Here is a 22,472-nt window from a genome sequence, read left to right as displayed (position 1 = left end):
ACTTCAAATTCTCAGAAATCTCTTCAAACTGTCTCGTTCTGGGTGGCAACTTCGGTGCGATCAGCAGAGCTGCCTAATGTCATTTTCCGCAATTGCTCATTGAAATGCTCCATGTATTGATCCGCAGCAGTTTTGATAAAGGGCACGAGACAGGGAGGTGACTCTAAAGCGTTTTTCAGATGTAGTGTGACGAATCTATTGATAAATCTCGATAGGCATTGTTTCCCGTCGTAGAAAAAGTACCTTGTGGCTCTTTCGTCATTTTCATAAAGAATAGTGTTCATTTTAGCAGCAATCAAATCCCACTTGTCCATGTCATCCCCAGGGTTGACATTTATTATCTCTACCATCCAGCTACGCACGCTTTTGTCGTTCCACCCTTTGAAAGATGATGTAAGAAAAGATATCATTGGCACAATAAAGAGGAAAATACCCATGAATGCAATTGAGACTCCAAGAGCTATATCTTTCCAAAAGCAAAGCTGAACGAGCGAACCATATGCTATGATTGTCAGCAAAAGAATTACATAGCTCGATTTCCGAAATTTAAGTTCCCACGATAGTTTACTTCTGAAAGTGTCTCGTGGTAAGGGTCCATATTCTAGCTTGTAGCTTTGAGTTCCTTCGATTGTCTCGATCAATTGCTCTTCGCTATCCTTGTAGTCCATTTTGATCGCTTCACGTTTGAAAGTGTTGTTCGGAGTTGCTGGAGGGCTTCTCAATTCTTGGCAGGTTTAAATTACTTCCATTGTTTTTACGAGTATCTGCACGAGTACTCAGACACAGCCCTCCAGAGAAAGAAGTTAAGCTTCACTACACAGTGATCCAAAGTGTTACAGTGGTTGATCATAGTGTTACTGAAGTTGAGTATAGTGTTTCTTTGACTTTTCGTGCAACAGCTTTGTTGGTTCGCCAAACGAATGACCCCCAAACCTGGCACGAGCAATTACTAGAAGTGAAAGAAGCTGCAAAGAGCGCAAAAAACATGGAATTGACATAATGAGGTATTCGCGGGGAAGTCGCACTATTATTTTATACCCGTTTTAGATCATAGTCGTGTCTCTGGGGTTTTGGGGCGATAACCGATTCATGGTCTCGAGGATAACCTGATTTTCAGACGATGGTGTAAGAAGGATGGTCTTGTAGCTGGATTGAAGCATGGTTTTTGTGCCATTCTCAAACGACTTTCTTCATCGAACCGCGGATGATTGTTGCAACATATTTGGATCTAGTGCACCTTTTGACATCCAAGTAAGAAAGACTATTTGTACAATGGATCGCAGCTCTCGATGACTGAGAAAAAACCACAGCCCTCGGCGGTCCGACATCAAACTCTCTATCCCCACAAATTAACTTTATCGGTAGCCATCAGACGTATTTCTCTAACTTTCTTCGATTTTCCTTTCGTTACTAGGGTCTCGTGTTGAGAATCTGTCTCTGGAGTGTCGTTGCACGAAAAATGTCCCATATCTTGGGTGATTCTATTCAGTATTGTGGAATTTAAACGGTTGTTTGTTGAGTTAGAGTAATCTCTCCGTAATGTATTTAGCATAAATGGAATGAGCTTGTAGGTTGGAAAAGCGTCCCTTCTCATACAATTCCTTGGAAGTGTTCCGGGTGTGATTGTGTCAACTGGCTGCTTAGGAGTTATACAATCAGTTGCAAGTGGTACCAATTGGTGCAATCGATGTTGCTCATGTTAGATCAGTAGTAGTTCTACATTCTTTTGAATATCACGTATTCTGTCGCTGTCATCCTGTCACGTGTACGTGATAACTTCTTCATGGATCTGACGCTAGACACAGGTTCCGACAAACCTATCAGTTATCACAAATACGTGTCCCTGTCTCTAGACGAACACTGTTGGTTCATTCTCTAATATGTGCTTTAATTGCACGATTTTGCTTTCTTCAGCATAAAATTGTGCTGAACTGGTTGCTGTCGTTCGTTTGACAATACTTGAACTTTATCAGCTATTGACAATGTTGACGTGGCTGTGTTTTCTATTTGACGATCAGTTATTCAACTTGCTTGCAGCCTTATTCAATTTCGCGACTGATTGCTGAAGTTCTTTTGTTAAACTTTTCTACAGCCTTCTCTAATGTTCACAATTGATCGCTGACACTCACGGCTGTTCACTTATACTGATATTCAAAACTACTATTCCCAGTTGAACGCAGACACTCTCAAATGTTCAGCTATACTTTTAGGCATCTCTGTTCAGAACTAATCCCAGACCCTTTCTTTTATTCAAGTAGGGTCTTATTCACTACTACTGTTTTCAACTGATAAATGAGAACGCCAGTTGTTCAATCGTTTAATTGTGTTTATAACTATTCTAATAGTTATAACTACTATCAAGCGATCACTGGAGCTCTTAATTGCTCTAGTATACTAACAGCCATTGATTGTTCAACTATCTGATAACCATCTCTACTGTTCACAATTGATCGCTGGTGTACTCAATGGTCGTCCATGCCAATAGTCACCATTTTTATTTACAACTGATCCCTGATGCTCTCAATGATTCATCTATGCTAATAGCAACGTTGTTCACAGCTGATTTTGTTAATTGTTCCGCTATACTAATGATCATTTTATTCAAAATTGATCGCTGACACTTTTAATTGTTTAACTATACTAATAGCCATTTCACTACTAACAATTGATCGCTGATGCTCACAATTGCTCATCTATGCTAATAGCCACCACTTTTATCATAATTGATCGCTAACGCTTTCGATTGTTATACTATACCTGTAGTCTTTATTCACAATTGAAAGCTGATGCTCTCAATTTTCAGGTGTGCTACTAGCTACCTCTACAATTCACAATTGATCGCTAACGCCCTCAATTGTTCAATTGTACTTCTATCCATCACTGTCGTTCACAACTGATCGCTTTCGCTCGCAATTGTTCAACTGTGCTTGTAGCCTCCCTCGAGCGTGTCAGTTTCGGAAAAAGTGACATAAAATCAACCACCAGAAACGTTTTTCGAACAGCTTCATCTATAACACCGGCCATTGAGTACGCTAGTTTTACCAAGTATTTCATCACCGGCCATTCAAGACGCTAGTTTTACCAAATTTTTCATCACCGACTGTCGAAACAGCCATATCAAACTCGAACAACAAACTCAACCTACCTCTAACCTCAATTCCGTCATCTTTTGAGTCCATATTCCCAACTCACACACAACTGCCATCGCTATGAAACACAAGCTTCCATCATCCATACATCAATGGCTTTCTCTCTGACCCATCAACACTTCTTATCATTATCTGTGTCGCAGCTTCATTCAGAGCCTCATCGATCTCTCCCGTTCAAAACGATCGTCTCGTAAAGAACCTCAACAATAAATTTAAAATCCACTTAAAATAATCTTGATGCGTTTTTGTGTCACATTGAAACGTGTCATAATTACCCGATCGGGTAATTTAAGGGAGTCCGATATAACACAAACTTGGGCGGCTACAAATGACTATATAAGGAGGACAAAAGTGCGTCCAACAAGCCTCTCAACTACACAACACAAACCCAAACGGGCCTCAGTCTTGCTAGGCCAACACAAAGCTAGTATAGTCAGGAGCCAGTTGGGAGCCAGTTGGGAGCCAGTTGGGAGCCAGTTGGGAGCCATAAGGTCACCAACCAGTTACAACTCCATAGAGCTAGTGTCATTACATATATTTCAATTTAGTTGTTAAATAGAACGCGTTTTTTTGTACCTATCATATAGACTGAGTGGTGAATTATTCCACTTTTTACTGCTGACGGTGTACGGTATCGCTGTGACACAACATGGGCTACCTGGGCAGGAAATCTGTCAGGAACTCTGATTTTCATACACCACCAGATGTGGACAGTCCACCATTCTACATACCGGTCAAGCAGATTCACGGCAGATATACGCTGATGCAAGAATTGGGAAATGGCAGCTTCGGATCTGTGACTTTGGCAAAACAGATCTACAACACCGGTTGTCAAGGCTGTCAAAATTGCGGCATTTACAGCGATGAAATCGGGCCAGCAGCATCAGACTTGCAGATTTCACGCTTGGAGACTCAAGATGTGCAATCTGTAAGCTGTGAATCGCGTCCACACTACCGTAACACGCTAATGGAAGATTCCGTAATTCCTAACGTGGACCAGGAAAATTTCCACAACAAACAGCGCGGAGTTTTGGCAATCAAAACCATGATGACCCGACTTCCTACCCTTAACGACTACACCCGCGTGCGCGAGATCAAGTTTATTTTGTCGATGCCAGCACACAAAAATCTCGTTCAGATTTTTGAGCTTTTCATCGACGACATCAATTATCAGCTACACATCGTCATGGAGTGTATGGAACAAAATTTGTATCAGCAAATGAGGGCACGCAGACGGCGCATTTTTTCACTGCCATCACTAAAATCGATCCTTTCTCAACTACTGGCAGGAATACGGCATATTCATTCGCACAATTTCTTCCACCGAGACTTGAAACCGGAGAATATTTTGATCTCGCCAGCAAACCACTATTTCAACAAAAAATGGATAGTCGATGGCAATTACAAAGACAACTACGTGGTTAAAATTGCGGACTACGGTTTAGCGCGGCATGTTACCAATAAAAGTCCCTACACCGCATATGTGTCCACAAGATGGTACAGGTCTCCAGAAATTTTACTGCGAAAGGGATCATATTCTAGACCAATAGATGTGTGGGCTTTTGGATGCGTTATAGTAGAGGTGGCCACTTTTCGGCCACTTTTCCCGGGCTCTGATGAAATGGATCAAATATGGAAAATCCTAGAGGTTTTGGGTACTCCGCATAAAATGCCAGAGAGTAATATAAGCGGGTATCAACCACACGGTGGTTCTTGGGAAAAAGCTCAGCTACTGGCCTCTAGGATGCGTTTAAAATTTCCTTACGTCGAAGGTATAAACATCGAAAAGATCATCGATAATCCTAACCTGCAACCACTTTGTGACGTCGTCAAAGCGTGCCTTACATGGGATCCAAAAAAGAGAGCAAGTGTTACGGAGCTATGCCAAATGCCATACTTCCAAAATACTGTAGTGGGCATAGATGCTCACGCTATTCAAGAAGCATTCAATGACGAAAATATGAACAAAATCGCTTACAGCGACATTCGCAGCAACTGGGATTCCAAATTGCCAGTTAAAAAAGTCTTTGGTGCCCATCCAAACGCGCAAATACCGTCTATTGGTCCAAACGTAATCGACTTGAACGGCGGGAGAATGAATGAACCCGAAGAAGGACAAATGTCTTTTCAACAGTTTTTGCGAGAGTCAACAACGTCCGGTCATTTTACCAATTCCACTGTCAGCAGCAGTGTTCGAGAAGAGAACAAATTCAACTCACAGGATGAGCTTATTGGAAACATGATATCTTTGCCGCTTTCGCAGCAGTTAGATAATGACCTCCCTCTCTCGTCATCTGCGCCTGACGTCATTAATGAAAGTGACATTAAACCCCTAGATGTTGGCGAGAGTATAAATGAGTTCTACGCTACAAAATCAACCGATTACCAGAATCCTAATGTTGAAGGTAGTCTCGAAAGCTTCGGGCCCAATTACGTGCACTATGAAGACGCCAGTAATGCCCATCTTCATCCTCGTTGCAATGTGCTAGATGATATGTCTATTGACTCTAACACTTCGGTACAAATTCCTCGCACGCTTGCTGTTCCTCGAATCGTTGAAGATTGTAATGACACATCGTTAGAGGATCACACAAGTCACAGTTTCTCGCATACAAATAGCTTAACATTTTGAGCATTTTTTCGAGCCTGACGTGTGTCATAGTGCTTAAAGAGTTCTTTGCGGTGACTGATTTCAATTGTGTGATGCAGTGGGAAGGTTGTATGAGATTGAACCGCGCTTTTTCGTAGGGTCGTCAATCATAGTTTTCTATTGAAGGTGTAGAGTGCTAGCGCCCAAGTTTAAAAAAAAAAATATAGCCTATGCTGTACAATTACAACTTTACAGCCTCGAGGTGACAACTCACGGAAACAAGACTGGCTGATGTCTGACATTATTATCATTGGTGGAGGGGTTTTTGGCCTTTCTACTGCAGCTCATTATGCAAAATCAAACTCCGTAACGGTGATAGACAAATTTGAGATACCCTCGCCCTTATCTGCATCCACCGATTACAACAAGATCGTTAGGCTGGAATACACGGATCCCGTATATGCAGCAATGGCCGTCGAAGCTATGGACTATTGGCAAGGAAAGGGCGACGATGTGTACCCGGCTGGTTTGTTTCAAGATACCTATTCGCACTGCGGGCGCATTTCTGTTGTACCTCCGAAGAGTTCGCCCAGATACGATTTTGAAGTACAGAGCCTAAAACTGCTAAGAGAAGAGTTTGGTCGCTGTGATTCAATTGCTGAGCATATCAATGATTTGACTTGCGGCAACGTTTTCCCGGAGTTTGAAAAAAGTCGCGCGCAAGGTCTCTTTAGGTTCAATCCCGATTGTGGCATTGGGCTCGCTGCTCAATCGCTCACTGCTATCAAAAGCTATAGTAAGAGCCTGGGAGTAAATTTTATAGAGAATGACGGAGTAATGAGCATTGACAGTGGAAGCAAACGGGTGAAAGTCACTATGGAGTCCGGGCGGGAACTTTTGGCTGAAAGAGTGCTCGTAGCGTGCGGTGCAAACACTCCGTCCCTTCTGGATCTTGGCCAAAGTGTGAAATCTACGGGACTGTACGTGGGGCATATCCAGCTGAGTGTGGCAGAATATGAAAAATACAAGAACATGCCTGTGGTGTTCGATCCAACAATTGGATATTTCTTCCCGCCAGATCGAGCAACAAGGATCCTCAAGCTTTGTGCGAGCGCCAGCTCGACCTACGATAAATCTAGTGAAGCGCTTCTACCTCGCTATCAATGTCTCGAGCCCGATAAGGTCAAGAGCATACCTGTGCAGTCTGTGGCACAGATCCGGACTTTGATACGCAACTACCTGCCGGATCTCGAATTTGGCCCCAATGGGCAACTGCGAGATGTGATTGACTGCAAGGTATGCTGGATCAGCGACACGTCCGATTCAAATTTTATTATTGATGAGGTACCATCGAAACCCAATGTTTTTGTAAGTTGTGGGGACTCTGGTCACGGCTATAAGTTCTTGCCCAATATTGGTGGCTATATCAAGGCGCGAATGGATGGAAATCTATCCCCTCAACTTGCCCGCAAATGGTCTATACGTGATAGCGATTGGACTTCCCAGATAATTCCCTGGCGGGTAGAGCACAAGCGGAAACACATTGACGAGATAGAATGGCACTGATGAGAGAGGTGCAGATTGATATCGTGATAAAGGAGATCTGCTTTTTTTGTCTATACAGGGCCTAAGAGAGGTGCAAACTAACTTCACACCTACTTAGACTGACGTACCCCTTTGGTTGGACCCCCCTTCCCGGCAAGAATCATCAACTTCCATCTCTCGCACTGCATTACTCGATTACGGCGTAAAACAATCAATGATGTGCTATTTCAAAGTCTGGGACCCAGCCAGCTACATAAATGACGCAACGAAGACCAACAAGCGGAATTCTGGAGTAGTCAATGGACACCGCTTGTCTATCATGCGCTTTCAAGATCTAGTCGCATCTCATCTCATCGCATTGCATCTCGTGACTCGTGCCCAGTGATCCGGCTACTATGGCTGTTCAAGGCATAAACGATGTAAGTGATGATAAGTTGAGATGGATCATGGGAGGAATCATCACTACAGAAAGGCATTTCTGGAGACTTGATTCCTTCTTGAGCAATACAGACCTCTGGAATCAACAACTACGTCTCAGTGGGCTATTTTCTGCAGTTCCACCTACGTTTTTGGGCTCGAATTCGAACTCTTTCACGGTATTGAAACTTTATCGAACTTTTGAAGGACGTAAAAAGTGTCGTTTAAGGAAACGAAGCGTATACATACCCGTAAGTGCAACAAAGTGTGCGATTCAGGAGAACGTTGAGATTGGGTAAAGACGTCGTTTACACCCGTGTGCAATCAAGTTTTGGGGTTCTAAATATCTGGGATTTGCACATCTGCGTCCTAGCGTATAAAAGAAGAAGCTTGGATCGTCATTCTCGGTTTCTGCACTTGGATTTGGAAGCCTCTTTCATTTTGGTGTCCGATAAGCCCGGACTTTGAAGGAAAGTGTCATTCATCGGGTATGACGGAAAATTCACAGAAAAATACTTCGAGCCAGGATCACTCATCGCTTTACGAGGACGCCTCGGCGTTGCTGGTGCTTGCCAGGGGAAGAGACGAGCCTCGTGTTGGGGAGCCTCGCCATGAGGAGCCCAAACCTCGTAATGAAGTAGATCGAACACCAAAGACATCAAGACCAGAGTCATTTGCAAGTGCCTCAGAAGCACGATCACCGATTGGAAACCACCGAAGAACTTCAGAGATGCCATCGCCCGGGGCTATTAATGCAGTTCAGACCGAAAGACCAGAATTCACGTCTAGTCCAACTTCGTCTCGATCCGCTTCCAGCAAAGGCATAATCGCAGCTGCGGCTTTGGCAGCTGCAGCCACGGTGCCGTTGCCACTCAAGAAACAAGACCAAGATAAACAGGAGGTTGAAGTAGACACATCCAAAAAGTCTTCCAACAAGCGCAAGAACTCGTCCGAGTTGACAGAGCCGTCGAGTTACATCGTTGATCCTGATGCCGGTGTAATTACATGTATATGTGGCTTTGACGACGACGATGGATTCACAATTCAGTGCGACCTTTGTAATCGCTGGCAGCACGCCGTATGCTACGGGATCCGTGACATTGAAACAGCCCCAGACGACCATTTGTGCAGCACTTGTCATCCACGTAAAGTCGATGCTAAGAGAGCCAAGAGGAAGCAACAAGAAAGACTGGGTCCTAAGAATAAAAAGCGGAGGCAAAAGAGTAATCAGGACGATGACCAAATTCGCAAAACTTCTACTTCCAGCAGTGCTGCGCAATCAGCCAATATCACCGCAACTGGCCTCAATGAAGTTGAACCTGAAATTGCCCCCGAGCCAAAGCCCATAGAAAAATTACTTACCGCGGCAGAACACTTCCCGCTCGTTTACGCTCCTCTTTCTTCAAATTACTACAAAGACGCCTACGTCAAAAAGTTTCTAGACACCCACAGTAACGACGATTGGGTCTTACCTTACAATCATTCGACTTTGAAAGCTTTGCCGTTGGAAATAAGATCTTATGAAGAAAATGCACGCACCTTTTCAGGCCTCCCGAAATTGGGAGTTTACATCGCTTGCAATTGCTCTACTGGATCGTTTATAGAGGAAGTGTTAGGAGACGTCGATTTCAGTTCGCATTATTATAGAGACCCGAGAAATGATTACCGCGTTTATGGAACAACCAAATCCAAGGTGTTTATGCATCCGAATTGGCCTGTTTGCATCGATTCGAGACTTTCTGGAAATCTGACACGATTTCTGCGAAGAAGCTGTCAGCCGAACGTGGAGCTGGTATCCGTTCGAATGAAATCTGAGAAGCCCGATGTCAGGTTTGTGTTGCGTGCGCTGCGAGACCTAACAGACGGTGAAGAATTGCACATTGGGTGGCAATGGGATTTGCGACACCCTATTTGGCATCTCATCAAGGGCACTAGTAAAAATGTTGATTCGCTGGACGACCAGAATAAATTTACGTTGGTGCATTCTATCGACACGATTCTCGGAACTACGGATTGTGGCTGTGGCAAGAACAATAGAGATTGCTACCTACTGAAGGTCAAAAGATACAGTCAGTCGCTAATTAAGTCCACGAAGTCCAAGACGAATACGCTATTCAAGCTGGGAGAAATTCTGCAAAATGCTCAAGCCAGAATAAACAAAAAGCCTCAGACTTCGATTTTATCGCGACTGACGCACGAAGCAATGATCAGCGCGGAAAGGGCAAACGAGATGATTGTTGATTTCCATGCGGCCAAAATAAAGTATTCGAAGGACCAAAGGTCCACACCGGGTGGTCATGTTGAGGACGACGTTTCTCAGCCGACAATTGAATCTCAGCCTAAACCCTTTAAACTATTCCTTGTGGACAGACACTTCACCGTTAAACGGCCCCGGCCTGCTATGAAGCTTTCTCAAACCAGTAGCGACAGCACTTCTGCCGTGGTCAGTCCTTTGCAGTATGACGAATCGCATATAACCGACTTGAAAGCGCTACCTTTGCCGGTTGAATTACAAATTCCGTTGACCTCGTCTGTTTCCAACGCTGGAGAAAAGTCACCAGCCGCGACGCCAATAACCGGCACGTACGAGGTTGCGTCATCTTTCGGTGGAGGTGTAGCAGCTCCGGCTGCGGTAACTACTGGTCCTACTGAGATGCACAACACGTTGAAGAAGAAACTCAGCTTCGCCGATTACAAGAAGAAGATGAAGCCGGTCTAGTCTTGAAAACAGCGAGAGAGTCAATGGCCATTCGCCAGTGAAGATGATGATGATGATGGACGTTTTACCGAAAGTTCACACTACAAAAGTACTCGCGAGTACTTGGTTGAAAATTACCTCGTATTATTAAAATTTGAATGGATTTTATGGTTCGGTGTGTATAAGATGGTGGAACTTCCAACACCAGATTTGTGGATCTGGATAGTCTCAGTGCGAACTAAACCAGTTTATTCCAACTAGCTCGACTCTATAATGGCCCACAGAGCTTTGTTCCAGGTTATTTTCACGGGTGCTCAAGTGTTTGGGAGAGCGTTTTCCGAAGCTTACAAGCAAGCTGCTGTTCAAGCCAGTAAGCCTGGAGCTAGTGCTGCAAGAGCAGGAGCGGCCAAAGCCGAGTATGGGGGCATTACGCTTGACGAAAGTTGCAAGATTTTGAATATCGAAGACGAGGCCGATCGAGCCAACCCGCAGAAGATCGAAGAAAGATTCAAGTATCTGTTCGATGTCAACGACAAGGAAAAAGGCGGTAGTTTCTATCTGCAAAGTAAGATCTACAGAGCTGCTGAGAGACTGAAGTTCGAGTTGGCGGAGCGAGAAAAAGCAGAAGGTGAACGACAGTCAGAGAAGCCCGACAAGAGCGACAATGCTGGAAAACAACAATGAACCTGGTTTAGTTAGTTAATCTCTCTCCATTTTTCAGCTCCACTCACACTCCATTCAACAGCATATCCATACTTGTACATAGAAACCAGACTTGTAATAACAGACACTGTCTTCAATAACACACACATACACAGACGAGTGTGAAAATCAAACGCTGTAATAAGCTCGTATAGCGTCGTCCAGTCTATGGCATAATTCTACAAAACGACTACTAGCACATCATGCCATTAGAGACAAAGTACCTCCTACTACAAGAGTTTTTTTCTTTTACAATGTTCTGGCATGAGGAAGGGCACAACGGACAAAATTCCAAACTCTCAGAGCGCACTACACGCTCCTCTGGAAGACATGCTCTTACGCACAACAAATGTTGCACGCACCTCCTCATAGCAGTGAAAATTTAATCTAAGAAACCGGAAACGAAATGCGTTTTGTGGCCGACCTGTTTGGGGACGGTCAAAACTCATTCAGCTATGGGTTGTTGACTTGATTCGATAGATCCCGTACCAGTATCAACTTTAACAGAGCCCCAAACCTGCGGAAAAGGAAAATTTCCCAAACCACAGGCCACAAACTCCATTTTGAAATACACAGATCATCGAATCATTCGGTTCCTATAAAAATTTTGGTAATTAATATTATCTTGAGATAGTATTAACCACTACTGATGATTGGTTTCTTTAAAAGAAAGAGAAGGAGCGTATAAGAGAAACTCGTTAACTTTCATATTCTTGGTCTTTATATAGTCTTTTTTTTCGATTTGAGCCACAAAAACAAGCTGGCCGGGTAACAGAACAAGTTACCCGGCTGGTTTTAATGGCTCGAAATCTAGGGCCTTAAATGGCAATGACAGATTCAAGGGATAGTGATATGGATAAGTGTCATTCAACTATATGGCATTACAACTACAGGGCAAGACATCAATGAGGGTACTAGAAACGGGAAAGATGGAATTGTTGGTATCCAAGTGTAGACTAAATTGTGGGTATCTGTATGTTATAATCTGCAATTTCGAAGCTTGGAAAAATTCCCTTATTTGGAGTTCACAATTTGATAAAATCCGCATTCATGTCATCGCTGTCATCGCTGGAATATTGAGACGTTTCTGAGGTGTTCGAGGAGGAAGTGTGTCCATCTGCATCATCTTCAGAAGATTCAAGTGTCAGTCTCATATGGGATGGGTCCTCAGAACCATTTTTGAAAATTTCGTCACTTTTCAGAACACTGACGCCGGTCTGGATCTGGACACCTGCAGGTCGCAATCCATACCATGCAGGAGCGGTAGTCGAAGTGGTGCGAGGATCCTTTTTGCGGAGCGGTGGAAGAAGGTAATTTTCAAGCGGGATCTTGGTAAGGGCCAAGCAAGCCCGGTTTTGGCCGGAATGTGCATATTTGCAATGCGCTAGGAAACATCGCGAAGTATAAGATGCATCTGGACACTCCATGGCATGTGGAAAAGGACACGCCAAGCCCCGGTAGCAGAAACCAATGTGTGCAAATTGTCGGCATATTGGGTACCCATAAGAGCGGGCCTTTGTATGGATGTATTGACAGTGTGTGTGCTTGTCGTGTGACGACTGTTCCGCTCCGCTTTCAAACTTGCAATCACCAGCAGCAAATTCGGGACAGTCGGGAAGCACGTATTCGTTCCCAGTTCCATGCGTCAATCGGCAGTTGTCGCCGTAATTGCACCGGCCCGTTGTCAAAAAGTCTTTACAAATCGAGATGGTACGTGGATCGTGCACGAATCTGCAATTGGAGTTTGTACAAACCCCAAGTCTAGCGTAAAACTTGCAGTACACCGCGTAATTGTTAATGTTGCGAGGAATCACACTCAACCGATATGCGTTGCCAACCCATTGATATTTACAAGAATTCCACTCGATTTTGGGCAATTGTTCGAAAACATCGGACCAATCCCCGCACAGAGACCGCAGCCAGTTCATGTAATCCCGGTAAGACTCTTCTGACACATTCAACTCTTGTAGCGTCTTGGATTTGAACTCATTGAAATTCTGGTCTATTGCCTTTATTTCATTACGCGACAAACTGACGTTTTCCAACAAAACTCCCAGCTTTTGGACCTGGAAGATCCGCAAGTTCCCCAATGAATCCCGCACCGCGCACAAATCCAACTCCATATTATTCTGGAGGGCTTCCCAGATTTTACGAAATCTGGATTCTGCAATTCCATAGTTTGTCCTAAGTTTTTGTCTCCAATTGTCGATGGCCACCTTTTTTTCAGCGATTCTATCCACAACAACTAATTTCGTACCATAACGTACCAATTTAAACCGTTTCTTGGCCTTCTCAACGTTCAAATCGAAGTATTCAGTAATTTCATGATTCAAATTTTCTAGCTTTTCCAGCAGCTCTTTTTGAGTCAAATCGTCTCCCATAAAAGCCACAACTATAAGGTTTTTTTTTATCAAACCAAGTCAGTTTCCAGCAGCTGTTATCTCTCGACCTTTAGCCACCATTCGATGGAATCCCTTTGGTATTTATAGTCGAGTTTCTCGATTTTATTAATAGGCGATGAGCTAGTCTAAATTAGCTTAAATTTCGGTGAACTTGACTAAACTTTGTTCAACTCAGTTCAACTTTAAGAAAAAGAGTCGAGAAATAAGCCAGAAGATGGGTCGTGCTCAGGCTATAGAGTTTGGAACCAAGCAAATTCCACACATTATTCCTTTGGATGAAGAAAGCGCTCGCCAATTGTGCGAGCAAGTCCTGGAATCGCAGTCTAACGAACCGGACAAGATTGCTGAAAAACTCATGGAAATTCTGGGCTCTGAGGATATTTCACTCAACTTTGTGCTCCAATTCAATGAAAAACTGGGGTTGAAAGATTCACCATCAGTTGATGCCTCAACTCGACGGTCTGCTGAAAATGAGGTCAAAAAATCAACCTCATTTGCCAAGAATAAAGACATGTTAGAGCCTATAAAGTCAACTGGAACCCCAATTGCTCGTGTAGCTAGTCCTGATGCTAAAAAAGTGACTCTTTCAAAAACTAATGTTCCACAAGAAAAAACCCCTAAAGTTAACAGCAGGACTAGGAAATTGCAAAACCTTCAGGAGATCGACGACGTTCTCAAAGTTTTGGAGCTAGAGTCTTCAAATACAGACTCTACCAAAACCGCCTGCAACTGCAGGGGAACAAGACATCCGCTGTTTGAAATAGCCCCCAATTGTCTATCCTGCGGTAAGATCATATGCGTCTTGGAAGGACTCCATAGGAATAACTGCAGTTTCTGTGGTGCTGAGTTGATGACCCTGGGAGAGAGATCCAAGATTATAGACGCTCTAAATCAGGAAAAGCTCGAACTTACAACCGCAAATGTGCCAGTGGCACAGGCAAGGCCTAAAAAGTCCAAGGCTTACAAGATTACCTCGGGAACCGGTACTAACCTGTTTTCAGAGCAGGATCGACTGTTCCAAAGGATCGAGCGAGAAAAAGAACGTGAGGCAAAGCGTAAAGAGGTTTTGGAGGGCTTAGAACAAACCTCGACTGCAGGTAATAAAGAAGCATCCGATTTAGAAAACGAGGACCCAGAACTCAGGAATGCTCAGGAGCGCCTGGAAAAACTTTTACATTTTCAGGAAACGTCTGACCAACGAACTAAGATTATTGATAATGCTAGTGACTTCAGCATGAGTTGTGACTCGAACATATGGGGAAGCGCCCAAGATCGTGCACTCATGCTCAAAAAACAGCAAAGGAATATTAGACGATGGGAGAAACTCGAACAAGAACGTAGAGGCAAAAGGGATAAGGTTGTAATGGATTTGGTTATAGGCAAAAATGGCAAAGTTACGATGACAGAGGCTATAAGGCCTCAAAGAACGGCGAACGCTGGTGATGATGAAAGCAGGGAAGAAATAAGCGATGAAGAAGATTTAAAAGATCTAGAAGATATAGCACATCTGAAAGGCTCGCTGGCTCAGAGCTCAAAAGAAAGGGAACAAAAGCTATCGTCCAATGTCTGGGATCCAGAAAAGGATCGGAAACAGTTCAAAAAACCTGTATATACTCGCGATCGTGAAGCGCTGCCAGAACTCGATGAGACGGCGCATAAGGACCATGCGCTTGAGCAGTACCGGATTCAACGGGTACAAGTAAGTCAAAATGATGAAAATTCGCTCGAGCAGAATATCTTGGCTGTACTATGACGCATTTTTTTAGAGCTAGCATAGGAAAAGTTTCGATAGTGATCGTGCACCTCAGCGTTAAGAAGAAGTTGATGTGACATTTTCATTCAAATAATCGGTAGAACTTGATCAGTTAATCAATGAATTTTTATGTTGTGGACCTGAATTTTGACATTGGATGAAAAAAGATTTTAAGCAAATACATCGTTCTTACAGCTCAAGAGCAATGATGTTCCCGATGAATCTGGCACCGGTGCGGCCAACTCACCGTAGACACACATTCTGGAGTCGTAGAATGTTCTCCGGAACACCCGGCCTAAGGGCATCGGTTGTTAAAGTAATACTAATATACACACCTGTTCTTAATGCTTTAGTAGTTAAATTCCCTCTGGCTTTGGCGCATTGCGATGTCTGCCAAGCGAAGCATTTTCGTTCTCGTGTCCTCTTTGGGCTTCTTCGCTGTAGCTTCTCCGTTTTTATTATGAGAGCTTGCCGCTCCCATGGCTTTTGGTCTTTCTCTCAATGCAAAGCTCTTGGCCAAATGCCCTAAATGCAAGCATTTGACATTGAAATACTTCTTCTCTTGCGATAAATGTGTCGCGTATGCCCTTATGTGACTCATAAAGCCCTTTACAGCGAGCTCCTTAAAGGTTTGATCTTCCAGAACTCTTCTTTCTACGTTGAGATGCCAGGTTGTTGCGTTATTATCCCACTCGGTGGAAACGTCCTTCTCGGATCTTCTATCGCTTCTCAAAACGTTGGACTCCATGAAAGCAGGTTTGAGAATGTCTTGATCGAACTTCAACAATTTCCATCCTTTGGGATGGTAAGGCTTGATATGATCCATGTATGCCTCTTCTTCGCCCGGTAGTAAAAACAACAACGACTTACCACTCACACCAGCACGAGCAGTACGGCCGATACGATGTAGATGATCTTCTACAGCGAAAGGAGGGTCTAATTCCAATACGGAACTGACGCGCGGTAGATCCAGACCTCTACTGGCAACGTCAGTGCAGAACATTATCAGATGCTTTCCACGGGTAGCGTCAGTTTCGCCAGAAAAGCTTTGCAAGGTGGCAGTACGAGTCTGCTGTGATAAAGAACCGTGAAGTTTGTAGCATACCACCGATGGGGCTGTGACCTGCGACAGACAGGGCAGGGATGTAGAATTTCCAGATAACATTCTAGCAGAGTCACCAACCAAAGAGCGACTCTTACCATCATCATAGGAAAAGGCATCGTAGTGAAACTCCACGCTATCGGAACACGATAAGAACACGATTGTGCGGGTAGTTTCCTTGTTCTCAGCCGCGATATGCTCCGCGGTGATGTTGCTGAGTTGCGCTGCCAGGGTCACCAATCGCAGCTTTGGAGGAACCACAATGATGCTCTGCAGTAATTGATCTGGAACAGTGCTCACTTCTTGTTCTTTACGGCCGCTGCTGATCAACTTGTAATTCTTGAGTGTGACATTTCCAAGTTTAGTGACCCCACCTTTGAGCGTAGCACTACACAGCGTATGGGTGATACGATGCGGAAGCTGGGGAAACTTAAGGGTGTCTATAGGAACCTCGTGGAGAAAGCTGATGATCTTGGTGATGGTTTCTTCGAATCCAAGTTCCATTAGCTTGTCACCTTCATCCAGAACCAAATATCTCATTGTGGAGGCCATCTGTTCCTTGATAACCTGTGTGTTTTCTATGTGATCCAAAATACGTCCGGGTGTGCCAATGATGAAGTTACAGCCTTTGCGAAGTCTGGCTTTCTCGGATTTCTTGCGCTCTCCACCGATAAGCAGACATGGGACGATATAGTGACAGCACTGAGTCAGAGTCAACATCACAGAATAGATTTGCGAAGCCAGTTCACGCGTTGGCGTGATAACCATAGCAAAACAGCCAGATTGCCGGTCCACACGCTCCTCCAGTGCCAAGATTCGGGTCAGAATCGGTAGCAGAAACGCCAGAGTTTTACCGGAACCCGTTTGAGCATGAACGAAAACATCGTTTTGAGCTTCCAAAAGTGTAGGAATACTCAGCTTTTGGACCCTGGTGGGCTTACTGATGCGCATCTTGTTATTCAGAAGCTGCAATAACGGAGCTGCCACTCCAAGGGCTTCAAACGAGTCCTGCAAAAGCGGTGCGTTCGAAGGATCCACTTTGGAGTTCTCATCGTGAGCATTGCTATTTGCGGACGTGACCATATCCCTGTTGGAAGTGAACAGTGACGAAACGTACTGCTCACTATTGATATTACCACCGTTTCTGCCGTTTTTGGCACCTTTAGAATCAGCTTTTGGGGCTTTCTTCGCGGGAGTTCCGCGATCGGACGTCCTAGAACGCTTCAAAGGCAAGTTTCCCAAAGTTTCAGAACCCTGACCACCACGCTCTGCTGCTTTTTGTTGAATTTTTACCCTTCTGCGATCTTTCCATTTTCCGCCGTTTATCTTGGTTGTTTTTGGACCAAAATCGCCGCTGGAAGCGGTGTCGAGGTTCAAAAGCATCATACCATCATCGTCAGCCATTTTAATTGACCTAAAACCGTGTTATATGTATGGTTTTCAACGGTTTCCGGTCGCGATGAGCTAGGCGATGAGCTTGAACAAATATTGAAATTTTTCAGTGCAAGGTAAAGTGAAAAACATCGATGAGCTCTCGATGCCCATAGTAAGACAAGATCAGAAAAGCGACGATAAAACAATGTCTGAAACGCCCGAGAGGTCCGAAAGCCAGCTGTTTGTGACTGAGGACGATGAAGATGTGGCAATGGCAAGTGAAATGAGCGAAAACGGCGCTGATAACGACCCAGTGGTCACCGAGATACCGATCAACTTAACAAACGGCCCATTCCCGTTGCACATCTTGCAATATCTCAATAAACCGCGTAAGACAGCCCATGATGCAGTTCTGCATCCGCCTGTGAGCCAGGTACGATACAAGACGAAATCTGCGCTTTGGGAGCTGGAAGTACCGGTTAACACCGAGGTTTTTTACGATAGAAACAGGGCAGAAGACGGATGGGATTCCGTAGCACATCAGACTTTGAAAGGTGTCGGTGTGAAGAATGAGGGCCAGTACGTAGGTATGATGGTGGAGAAAGAGCTCTATTTGGCACCAGTAGAAGCCGTAGCACAGGTAAGACCATTTTTCAAGCATATAGATTTGGCAGCAGCGCGAGCCAAGCGGGAAGACGATAACTCCAACAACACACAACAGCAGCCGGCCAATGCACAGGCAAGAAAGGCCCAGATGGTGACGATGTCGGTCAAAAGTAGCAGCGAAGCGAACCAGCCGCGTCTGGGTGGAGCTTTGCTGGCACATAAGGTGGCAGACGAGGAAGCACCCGAACAACTGGAATGGATCGAGGGCACTTTCCCACAATTTCAGCAGAGTGTTGTGTCCGAAGAGGCTCGGGCCCGTCTGCAGCCGATCGGTGACAGCGACGACTATTTATCAAAGGCTATGTAAAAGAAAAGAATAAAATGAAAGATTTGGATATCGGGATACACCTCAATCGTACCACATCTTGATCAGTTCTTCTGAGACGGCACTGGGTGTGAGAACCCCGAGGTCTGTTATCAGCGCAGTGATATACTCGTGCGATGTGTAATCAATCCCCGGTTCGGCCATTGACTGCTCGACGGTTTCATCTCGAGTAAAATCCAGAGGCCCGGCCGTAGCAGGAAGATCGTCCGGAGACAATGGGAACATTCTTACAAACTTGTGCGATTCGGTGACAACGTACAACGGCTTGTTGGCATTTTTGGCTAAGACACCGATCGAATACGTGCCCACAAGGTTAATAACACCGCCGGATTCCGCAACGCCCTCGGCTCCTACCAGCACTTTGTCGACCTTATGTATCACGCTTCCCACTGCACTGTCGACGATTATTTTCGCAGGAATGCCCTTTTCCTGCAGATGTCTGAACAGCTGGGCACCTTGCTGCGTAGGTCTGGACTCCGTTACCACACAACGGAATCTCACGAATTTGTCTGCTGCATGGCTCAGTAAAGAATAGACAGCTCTAGAAAACCCATGAACCAAGATGATGTCGTCGTCGGAGATGAAATCCAGTCCAACTTGCGCAATACTGTCTCTGGAACGTTTGGCTCTTGAAACAAACAGCTCTCCGTTTTCAATCAAATGTTTTTTGCAACTTTCCCAGTCGCCGTAAAGGTGTGTATTTCTGAATACGAATCGGGTGAAAATATCACAACCGGCCCTTAGAGACATGGAGTTCGGGATCGAAGCCGTCAATGTTTCAGTTGCGCTTTTGATCGTGTTGATCATTTCCGCTGAAGTTCCTGGTTGCTTCACTCGCAGCATTGTCACCAATGACTCGATGGCAGCGATGGGCATGGTCATCTCGCTGTCCTGCTCCAGGAAGTTCAGATACGCCTGCGTAATATCAAACTCTTGGCTCATTTTTTGGTGCGGATTCGTTTGCAATACGTTTGATGGTCTCAAAGCTCTTGATAAGGCGCTTTACTAACGGTTTTGTTTCTCTGAAGTTTCGATTTTATAGTGTGTATTTCGATTATTTTTCAATCAACTGTCTTGAACTAGGCGATGAGCTCGAGACGAAAAGTTTCAAACGCGAAAAGAGTAGTTTTGAAAGGCACTAGGATCCATCAAATATGCTTCGACTGCGAAAGCCTGCTTTAGGCTTTACAACGCGCTTTTTTTCGTCCAAATACGATATCTCAGTGGTGAGAAACATTGGTATCATAGCTCACATCGATGCTGGGAAGACTACAACCACTGAGCGAATGCTTTTCGTCAGTGGGAAGACGAAACGAATGGGGAACGTAGACGAGGGAGACACTATAACGGATTTTCTGCCACAGGAGCGTTCACGAGGTATCACGATCCAGAGCGCTGCTATTTCTTTCAACTGGCAGAACAAGTATAAAATCAACCTGATAGACACACCTGGCCACGCAGACTTCACTTTCGAAGTGATACGTGCGTTAAAAGTACTTGATGGGTGTGTGACAATTTTGGACGCCGTTGCTGGCGTAGAATCCCAAACTGAGAAAGTGTGGAAGCAGGCTAAAGGAATCCCCAAGATCTGCTTCATCAACAAGATGGATCGGGCTGGAGCAGGGTTCAGCCGCACGGTAAAGGAACTTATGACCAAACTGAAGACCAGAGTGGTCTTGATCAACACACCTATCTTCGCAAGCGATGCTCAATCAGGAGAACTTGTCTTTGAAGGCGTCCTGGATGTGGTGAATCAAAAGACCTTGATTTGGGACACCCGAGATCCAGAAAAAGTGTCTATAAATAACGTTTTCGAGGGTTCAAATCGTTTTGAAGAGCTTTACAAGCTTAAGGAATCGCTCGTGGAAACACTCTCGGAATTTGATGAGCAACTGGTAGAATATTTTCTCGACAACGCGGATGGAGACTACATGAAAATACCTCCAGATGTGATCAACAAATCAATCAGAAAATGCGTGCTGAGCGGGCAAGTCTCACCTATACTATGCGGTGCATCATTCCGCAACATCGGGGTCCAGCCTCTACTCGATGCAGTCGCAAATTACCTTCCCTCACCGCTGGAAGCCAAACGTCCAGAGTTCAACAATGACGTTCCCATCACAGTGAGTGCAAAGGATGGCGCAATCATCAATAAAAATAAAAATTTCTGTGTTGCACAGGCTTTCAAAGTTATTACAGATCCTATAAGAGGAATTATGATCTATGTTAGAGTCTACTCCGGATGTTTGAACAGCGGTTTCTCAGTTTATAACTCTTCCACTGGTGCTAAATTCAAGATTGGAAAGCTAGTTGTGATGCACGCCAATGTTGCCGAAGAGGTCAAGCAGCTAAGATGCGGAGAGATTGGAGTGCTTACAGGATCAACGGTTTCAGAAAATGTAAGAACGGGCGACACCATAATCGCCCACAACATGAAAAAAGATGGACTTCGCTCTCTGGACAAAGTCAAAGAGCTTGGTCTTAAAATCAACCCAATCGACAGCCCACCTCCTGTTTTCAGTGCTGCAATAGAACCACGAACTCTAGGAAACAAAAAAGTCATGGAGGAATCTATCGCTGCTCTCATAAGGGAAGACCCTAGTTTACATGTGCGTATTGATGAAGAAACGGGACAAACGCTCTTGAGCGGTATGGGTCAATTGCATCTTGAAATAGCCAAAGATAGGTTGTTGAACGAACTCAACGCTGACGTTGAGGTCGGGAAAGTTATGGTATCCTTCAAAGAGACTTTGAGTTCCAGTACGATGCTGAAGAAAGTAGAAACAGAATCGGGATATCGTCTGTCGATTTTAGTAGAGCCTTTAGCAGATGCCGAGGACAACAGAAGCTCCAACGAAGACTGGCACTATCTTTCCACGGACAACAATTTCTTAGTGGTTGAAAAATCGCCTGTGTTCACTTCTCACAATTGGCCCTTGCAGATATCATATGCACAGTTTGTGAGTGCCATAATGTCCAGCAGCATTGTTGCTCTTCAAAAAAGCGGCAGAATCGGACAATTTCCCTTGCACTCGTGCGTCGTCAGAGTGAAAGGTGACTGGAATGTTCCAACAGATGCAACTTCCGTATCACAGGTGCTGACATTGTCGCGCTCACTAATATCCAACACACTGACAGAACTTAATGATTGTGCTTTCGCTATTTTGGAGCCGATCATGAATGTGAGCGTCAGCGTCAAGCAAGAGGATATCGGAGACGTTTTGCAAGATCTGACAGGTGCACGCAAGGCCAACGTCCTAGCTATAGACGACGAGCACACACTCAACAATGGCGAGGATACGGATATCGTTTTCCAGAAGCTAGCTGAGGAGCAATATCTCCCTGTGGACACTACTCTAGGTCAAGCCAACATTTCAAAAGGTGCCACCGTCAACAAAATTATCAGAGGCTTGGTGCCTTTGAAAGAAATGGTGATGTACACGAACAAGCTTAGAAGTTTGACACAGGGGAGAGGAACGTACCACATGGCTTACCATGGGATGGAAAAAGTCACCAATGATAGGATTTCCAGTATTCTAGAGGGATACTAATTGGGCCCGCACAGTTGCAAATTGTAAATATTTTCTGGATGCGGAGCCAGCATAGAAAATTTGTAAATATAAGCAAAGGACTATTGATGAAGCACCATCGTATGAAGTACGCGGCTAGGTTAAACCTAACGTAACGCCATTGCTCGTTCGTGCTGTCATCTGTCATCTGAAAAGCTTCAAAGAGTATAATGCCTGCGT

The 22,472-nt window shown here is 44.6% G+C and overlaps 11 protein-coding genes across 11 annotated transcripts; 7 read left to right on the top strand and 4 right to left on the bottom strand.

Annotated features, from left to right (window-relative positions):
* Positions 1-23: 23 nt before the first annotated feature.
* Positions 24-668, bottom strand: LALA0_S08e07250g (LALA0S08e07250g1_1; the record flags this gene model as incomplete). Its single annotated transcript, XM_022771255.1, has 1 exon — positions 24-668. The coding sequence occupies one exon, from the start codon at positions 666-668 to the stop codon at positions 24-26; it is 645 nt and encodes a 214-aa protein (XP_022629853.1).
* Positions 669-3,798: 3,130 nt separating this feature from the next.
* On the top strand, positions 3,799-5,781 carry IME2 (LALA0S08e07228g1_1; the record flags this gene model as incomplete). Its single annotated transcript, XM_022771253.1, has 1 exon — positions 3,799-5,781. The coding sequence occupies one exon, from the start codon at positions 3,799-3,801 to the stop codon at positions 5,779-5,781; it is 1,983 nt and encodes a 660-aa protein (XP_022629852.1).
* Positions 5,782-6,030: 249 nt separating this feature from the next.
* Positions 6,031-7,305, top strand: LALA0_S08e07206g (LALA0S08e07206g1_1; the record flags this gene model as incomplete). Its single annotated transcript, XM_022771252.1, has 1 exon — positions 6,031-7,305. The coding sequence occupies one exon, from the start codon at positions 6,031-6,033 to the stop codon at positions 7,303-7,305; it is 1,275 nt and encodes a 424-aa protein (XP_022629851.1).
* Positions 7,306-8,191: 886 nt separating this feature from the next.
* On the top strand, positions 8,192-10,420 carry LALA0_S08e07184g (LALA0S08e07184g1_1; the record flags this gene model as incomplete). The annotated part of the gene is made up of 1 exon (XM_022771251.1): positions 8,192-10,420. The coding sequence occupies one exon, from the start codon at positions 8,192-8,194 to the stop codon at positions 10,418-10,420; it is 2,229 nt and encodes a 742-aa protein (XP_022629850.1).
* Positions 10,421-10,672: 252 nt separating this feature from the next.
* On the top strand, positions 10,673-11,083 carry PAM16 (LALA0S08e07162g1_1; the record flags this gene model as incomplete). Its single annotated transcript, XM_022771250.1, has 1 exon — positions 10,673-11,083. One exon carries the CDS (start codon positions 10,673-10,675, stop codon positions 11,081-11,083), a length of 411 nt encoding a protein of 136 aa, XP_022629849.1.
* A 1,043-nt stretch (positions 11,084-12,126) lies between these two features.
* On the bottom strand, positions 12,127-13,482 carry LALA0_S08e07140g (LALA0S08e07140g1_1; the record flags this gene model as incomplete). The annotated part of the gene is made up of 1 exon (XM_022771249.1): positions 12,127-13,482. One exon carries the CDS (start codon positions 13,480-13,482, stop codon positions 12,127-12,129), a length of 1,356 nt encoding a protein of 451 aa, XP_022629848.1.
* Positions 13,483-13,717: 235 nt separating this feature from the next.
* On the top strand, positions 13,718-15,256 carry RQT4 (LALA0S08e07118g1_1; the record flags this gene model as incomplete). Its single annotated transcript, XM_022771248.1, has 1 exon — positions 13,718-15,256. The coding sequence occupies one exon, from the start codon at positions 13,718-13,720 to the stop codon at positions 15,254-15,256; it is 1,539 nt and encodes a 512-aa protein (XP_022629847.1).
* A 349-nt stretch (positions 15,257-15,605) lies between these two features.
* DBP7 (LALA0S08e07096g1_1) lies at positions 15,606-17,762 on the bottom strand (the record flags this gene model as incomplete). The annotated part of the gene is made up of 1 exon (XM_022771247.1): positions 15,606-17,762. One exon carries the CDS (start codon positions 17,760-17,762, stop codon positions 15,606-15,608), a length of 2,157 nt encoding a protein of 718 aa, XP_022629846.1.
* Positions 17,763-17,937: 175 nt separating this feature from the next.
* RPC37 (LALA0S08e07074g1_1) lies at positions 17,938-18,705 on the top strand (the record flags this gene model as incomplete). The annotated part of the gene is made up of 1 exon (XM_022771246.1): positions 17,938-18,705. The coding sequence occupies one exon, from the start codon at positions 17,938-17,940 to the stop codon at positions 18,703-18,705; it is 768 nt and encodes a 255-aa protein (XP_022629845.1).
* Positions 18,706-18,747: 42 nt separating this feature from the next.
* On the bottom strand, positions 18,748-19,665 carry GCN3 (LALA0S08e07052g1_1; the record flags this gene model as incomplete). The annotated part of the gene is made up of 1 exon (XM_022771245.1): positions 18,748-19,665. One exon carries the CDS (start codon positions 19,663-19,665, stop codon positions 18,748-18,750), a length of 918 nt encoding a protein of 305 aa, XP_022629844.1.
* A 212-nt stretch (positions 19,666-19,877) lies between these two features.
* On the top strand, positions 19,878-22,274 carry MEF2 (LALA0S08e07030g1_1; the record flags this gene model as incomplete). Its single annotated transcript, XM_022771244.1, has 1 exon — positions 19,878-22,274. One exon carries the CDS (start codon positions 19,878-19,880, stop codon positions 22,272-22,274), a length of 2,397 nt encoding a protein of 798 aa, XP_022629843.1.
* Positions 22,275-22,472: the final 198 nt, after the last annotated feature.

Source organism: Lachancea lanzarotensis, scaffold LALA0S08, assembly GCF_000938715.1.
Source record: "Lachancea lanzarotensis genome assembly LALA0, scaffold LALA0S08, whole genome shotgun sequence".
NCBI lineage: Eukaryota > Fungi > Ascomycota > Saccharomycetes > Saccharomycetales > Saccharomycetaceae > Lachancea > Lachancea lanzarotensis.
The sequence above is the reverse complement of the archived record's forward strand: the minus strand, read 5'-3'. Positions and strand labels throughout refer to the sequence as shown.